Here is a 6,495-nt window from a genome sequence, read left to right on the forward strand (position 1 = left end):
GCAGGAATGTGACTCCCATACTAATAAAGTCTCAGCCTTCGGAATGAAGGGGACTCCGGATCTTTTCTTCTAGGAGGACTTCCGCACCAACAACAAAGCCTCGGAGGCAGTCGCCCTTCTCACGCCCGGCGCGGTTGGCAAGGGCTTTCCGCTCAGTATCTGGAAGACAGTTTTTCTGTCAAGTGGTCATTTGACCCATATGTTATAGGACCTTGCAAGAGTAAGGCAAAAATCGGGGTCGCTTCCCTTTTAACCTTCAGTTTTCCAATTAACTGCACTCTGAGGGAGGGAGGCAGGCGAGGCCTAGGTGCTAGCCTTACCTAACTGGGCTCCTGGCTGCTCATGAAGACGAGGGTGCTGCTTGCCATCAATAGTGCTCACGTGCTCAGTAGGTGCCAAAGATGAGATACTTTTTTATGGAATGGAATACCCCCATGGTTCTTCTTTTTCCCATTTGATATTGGGATGGCAGGTGGAAGGAAGACGTGGTGGGATGATCGCTGGGAAAATGGGTTGACAAATTAGGCAGAAATTAACCTCTAAGTGTTCTGGCATAGCTTGCAGCTTTAATCTACATCTCAGATATAAATACGGATTTAGTCATTCTAGTTCATTATATTTCCTGACTACATTGACGGGGGTGTGTGCAATTTTTTTTTTTTCAGTTAAAACTGGAGGAGAGCAATGACATCCAGTAGAAGACACTGGACCTCAGTAAGTGTGAATACTATTATGTTAGCTGACGTCTTATTATGGGGGAAGGGGGTTAGAAGCCATAGCCTACCATAAATCTTCAGCATTGTAACTAGATCGTCAGTCTACATTGTCAGTATGCTTTGAAGAAGGCCTCATAAATATACAGAGGTCAGGCCAGCAGGTGACATGGAGGTTAAGATGCTGAATCCCTCATAGCTAGCTTTGTGGTTCGAGTCCTGGACCCAGTAGCTTGAGAATCATACTGGGTACTTGTATTTGTGTGCTCAAAATCCTGAGATGAGAGTGGAGGAGAAGGGATTGCGGAGTGGCCATCCCCCTTGGGGAGTGGTTTCTCATTTTCCCTCTGTCTCCCTTTGATGAGTATATGGACCCTATAGCAAAAGTTAAAAAAAAAAAAGTCCTGAAAACTTTAGCTAGGTCCTTCCCCTAAAATATCACCCGAACAACTTCATAAGACAGAGGAATAATGTGTTTTCTTTTTTAAGATTTTTGTCATAGATCACATGCACTTGCCAGAGAAAGACAGTGAGAGGGAAAGTGAGAAATCACCCCACAGGGTGGATGGCCACACAGCAATCCCTTTTCCGCCATTCTCCTCCTGGGATTTTGGGTGCACCCGCATGCGCGCGCGCACACACACACACACACACACACACACACACACACACACACACACAGTGTGACTTTCAAGCTACTGGGTCTGAGGCTTGAACCAATTTTGGCCATGTGGGAGTCGTGTGCCTTCACCACCATGCCACCTGATGACCCAAGAGTAATTAATTTTTTAAAAACTTCAGAATAAAAAACATTATAGATTTTTCAAGAAGACTATTAAGGAGTTTCAACAAATGTTTATTGAGGGCTACTGTGTGTCAGGTAACAAGGATACAGAGACAAATAAGCTGCCAGGGGATCACAGTGTACTGGTGTATCAAAGGCCTGTATGACATGCTGTCAAAGCACAGGAAAACCTCAAGAGTGCCTAGTCATCCTTGCTAATCTTCAAACTCACACTGCAATTATAATATTTCAAAGAAGTTATTGGTGGCTCTGACAAACAATGGGACATTTGGGGAAGTTCTTAGTAAAGCAAGTAACTGATTAAAATGCAAATATATTACATTTTAGAAAAGACTACCAATTTTCTGCTTAAATAGGATCAAATTAGCTTCAGAAATTTGGGGACATCAATAACTAACATTGGAATTAGGGCTCATTCTTCTCTGGGGATCCAGATTAAATTAAGATCAGAGTTTACAGCACTACTTTAACAGTACCTACAGAGACAAACAGGTGGCATGGTGGTTAAGGTGCTAGATTCCACACTGCCCACTGTGTGGTTTGAGTCCCAGGCATGGCAGCTTAGAAACACTTAGGGAGTATGTTTATGCATGACCAAAATTGAGAGGGGAGAGTGGGGAGAAGGGATTGCAGTGTGACCATCCTTATTGAGAAGTGATTTCTTGCTTTCTTTCTCTCTCTCTCTGACAAGCACATGTACTCTATAGCAAACAAACAAAAAATTTATACACACACACACACACACACACACACACACACATATATATAGGGTCACTATAAAAGTCACAACATGGTTTTGTTTTGTTTTTTTTTATAGACCACAGATTAGTTTATTTTTAACATCCATCATGCCATGAATTCATAGGGAATAGGTTCCAGTAGCTCAGGCTCCTTTCCATCGGTTCTCACAAAGTGTGCTTCTCTGGGTGGAGCAGGCTGGTGCTTTAGATATTGTAGCTATTCACCATTTTTCAAGGCTCCATTGGACATCGAAAAGACAGGTGAGCTGATCCAGTAAGGATCAGTTGCTCTTCAACAAGAATATTGAATGTTGGGACCAGCAGTTAGTGTAATGGCTATGTCGCTGGACTCCCACATAGTTGACTGTGGTCTGAGTCCCGGACCCGGTAGCTTGGACTCACACCGGGTGCATGTGTGTGCGTGCCGAAGATCTCGAGAGGAGAATGGAGGAAAAGAGATTGTGGCATGGCCATCCCCCCTGGGGGGTGATCGGTTCCGGCCAAAAGGCACAACATGGTTTTTTAATGCAAAAATGCATCATGACTTTTTTGATGACTCAATATATCTCCTACATTTTTTTTCCCAGGTTTTTGGCATAGGGCGCATGCACTCACCAGGGGAAGCCATAGAGAGACAGTGACAAACAAAGTGAGAAATCACTCCCCAGGGTAGATGGCCATGCCACAATCCCTTCTCCTCGATTCTCTTCTCAGGATTTTCGGTATGCGTGTACATATGCCTAGCATGAGTTTCAAGTCACTGAGTCCAAGACTCTAATCACAGTCAACCATTTGGGATTCAGCACCTTAAGCACCATGCCACCCGCTGGCCCCTCCTACATTTTTTTTTAATCAAGCTGACTTCTTGTGAGATCTGAAGACTTGAAGCTAACAACTTTGCAGCACATATCTTTGGAGAAAGGTTAGGTTGTTTAACTGGGTGGTTTGTCTTTGAAGAGAGAGTAAGGAAAACCTAAAAATGAATAAAATCTGTTGTTAACAGTACACTTTAGAAATTGCTTCCATTTCCATTAATTTCTCTTAACTACCTATGAAATAGGTATATTGTCACTATTTTATACCTGAAGAATTTGAGACACCCAGAAGGTAAGCTTTCGTGTAGTCTAAGGTATGAAGCCAAAATGTCTGACTCCTTCCACCCCTTTCATTAATCCAGAACTTCCTTTTCCTTCTTCCCCACAACTTTTCCCAGTAAAACATATTGATCCATCCTGATTTCATACAGTTCATTTCTAACAGTTTTCTGCAAGTCCATGAAAGAGGGTAGAGAATGGGGAAGCACCCCTAGAGGGGGCAGGTCAGAATCTTCTCCTATGGGGAGGGGGTAATGATGGCAGTGTTCTGTGCCAGGAAATGATAGAAGTAGAAAAAAAGGTTGAGAACCACAGCTTTCAAGTGAGGACAAATTGGACAACTGAGCAAAGAAGCAAGACTGGTGACTTCCTTTGTAGCAGACCTTTTTCCTATTTTGGCTAAGCAGTTTTTCTGAGGGTTGAGAGAACTGAAACCATCCAAGAATAAAGGAAAAAGTTCCATGGGTTAAGAGGGATCCCTTTACTTCACCTTACTGGCCCTGGGCAGTGACTGAAAGCCATGTCTCTAGTTGAGGGCAGCTGAGGGGAGGGGTAAAAGACTGTTCAACGTGGGTTGGAGATGACCTTTTCCAACCATCGTTCCCAGGTTTCAAAGTTTGGGAAGAAGGACTCTTGTGATGTGGGAAAATAGCTCTGGCATTCTTCCAAAGCTGCTTCCCAGTTCCTGCCTACCCCTGCCTTGAATATTTGCATTTTGTAGGCAGATCTAAATTTATACAAAGAAGTGGTACTGAAAATTTAAGTCCAAATTCTAGTGTAAATAGGATAAGGCAACATACAAAACATTTTTGGTTCATGTTATCAAGTTTTCCTGAAGCATGTGATTTAAAATATGAATATTTTAGAAAAGAAATACTTAACTTTCATATCTACCTTAATATGAGTATACTCCCCAGGGCCCCACTTTGCAAATGAAAGTGAAATGGCGGTGCGGATTTCTCCTTTCATAATAAGCAGTGGTGGATTATTTTTTGGAGTTATTTGAGGATAGATATGTGTTCGCCTAAGATTTTTCTGGAATGGTATACCTAAAGATTCATAATAAGTGCTCAATCCTTCTGTAGCTCTTAAAATTCAAACTATGTTACATTGCATTACATTATACATTCATTTTCTTTTTAAAAAATTACATTTAATCACTGTACATCTTTACAGTGCACAACATGGTTTTTCCCAGCATGCACATGGTGCATATTAGTCAAGTCAAAGTTATTACCATAGACATTTATCAACAGATAACTTTTCATTTTGTATCTATTAAATGTTTCCATTGTTTTTTTCCCCCTGATCTCCTCCCTCCCATTTCCTTTTATTACTGTTTCCAGTAACTACAGTTGGTCTCCCTGCTGTTAGACCTTCCAGTCTTTCAATTTCTGCTATAGAGTGCAGACATTCAGTATATATTAAGTGGAGATATACAATGCCTGTCTTTCATAGTCTGGTTTGCTTCACTTAGCATTAAATCTTCCATATTTATCCACTTTATATCATATGTCAAGGTCTCATTGTTTTTTATGGCAGAGTAGTATCCCATACGTGTACCACATTTTTTTCAGTTCGCTCGTCTGTTTTTGGACATTTGGGTTGATAATATGTCCTAGCAATTGTGAATAATGCTGCAATAAATATGGATGTACAGATGTTTTTCTGACTTAGTGTTTTCCTGTCCTTTGGGTAGATATATAAGAGTGGATTGTATGGGTTGTACGGTAGTTCTATTTGTAGGTTTCTAAGAAACCTCCATATTGTTCTTCACAGCGGTTGTACTAATTTATATTCCCACCAACATTGAAGGAGGGTTCTTTTTTCACTGTAGCCTCACCAGTACTTATCATTTTTAATTTTTAAAATCTTAGTCATTCTTTGTCTTTTTTTTTTTTTTTTTTTTTTTTTTTACATATTTTTTTGTTTATGTGTTTTTGTGCCCCCAGACAGAGAGACAGGAAGTGAGAAATCATCCCCAGTGGGGATGGCCACACTGTCCATTCTCCTCTCAGGATTTTGGGCACACATGCACATGTGCTTGGTGTGAGTTTTAAGCCGCCAGGTCCAGGACTCAAACCGTGGTTGACTACATGTAAGTTCAACAACATAACCAGTATGCCATCTGCTGGTCTCTAATTTTAGCCATTCTGACTTGGGTTAAGTGGTCTCATTGTGGTTTAGATTTGCATCTCCTTTATGATAAGAGGTGTTGTGCATGTTTCCATATGCTTTTTGCCCATCCATATGTCTTCCTTGGAGAGTTGTCTGTTCAGCTCATTTGCCCACCTTTTGATTACATTGATTATTTTATTTGAGGTAAGCTGCTTGAGTTCCCTATATATTCTGGGTATCAGTCCTTTATCTGTGGCATAGTTTGTAAATATATTCTCCCATTCTAAAGGTTTCCTCCCTCCAGTTATTGTTTCTTTTGCTGTGCAGAAGCTTTTTAGTCTAATATAGTCCCTTTTGTCTATTTTCAGGATTATTGTCTGTGTTTTGGGTGCTCTTATTTAAAAAGTCTTTGCCTACTCTTATGTCTCCCAGAGTTTCCCCTGTGTTTTTCTTTCTTTTTTTTTTTTTTTTTCCGTTATCAACAGCAAGCTTAGTGTGTTTGAGGGATAGGAGAGTGGGAAGGTAATGTGGGACATATGGGATCACAGAAGCCTGCAGGAGGACTGGAAGGAGAGTTGCAAAGGCTTTCGAATTGCATGATCAGAGAGAAAGCCTGAAGTGCCCAACTGACAGCTCAACAAGCCTGCTCAGATAGTGTGTGTGTGTGTTTTGTTTTTTATTTTTCCAACAGGAGAAAATCTGTGACTTTGGCTGTCTCCCCCCCAACCTCCTTTTAGAATGATCACCTTGAAAAAAACTACGTTTCTTGTTGTCATAAACCTTAATCAGGTTGATTTGGTGCTCCGCACAAAGGGCCTTCACGAACTTGACATACATAGGTTCATCACAGTTGGATGCAAGCACACACAGGTGGGCTTAGCACTTGTCTAAGGCTTTGGTGGCTTTGCGAATTCCACGTGCTAGGCCATCGTGGATGAGGGCGGTCTTCAGCACCTCTTGTAAAGCAGTATTAACGTCCATTACACCTCCAGCAGCAATGCCTTCCTCGGCCATGGCGGGGGATT

General features: G+C 41.5%; 1 protein-coding gene across 1 annotated transcript in view; it reads left to right on the top strand.

Moving 5' to 3' along the window:
* Positions 1–98: 98 nt before the first annotated feature.
* Positions 99–6,495, top strand: part of CCDC160 (coiled-coil domain containing 160) — a 12,555-nt gene continuing 6,158 nt past the window's right edge. The window contains 2 exon segments of the mRNA XM_027769444.1: positions 99–220; positions 666–714. Of these exon segments, the coding sequence (XP_027625245.1) occupies positions 685–714 (30 nt within the window). The 5' untranslated portion in view covers positions 99–220; positions 666–684.

This window comes from Tupaia chinensis, unplaced genomic scaffold (genome assembly GCF_000334495.1).
Source record: "Tupaia chinensis unplaced genomic scaffold, TupChi_1.0 Scaffold149560_1, whole genome shotgun sequence".
In the NCBI taxonomy this organism is placed as follows: domain Eukaryota; kingdom Metazoa; phylum Chordata; class Mammalia; order Scandentia; family Tupaiidae; genus Tupaia; species Tupaia belangeri.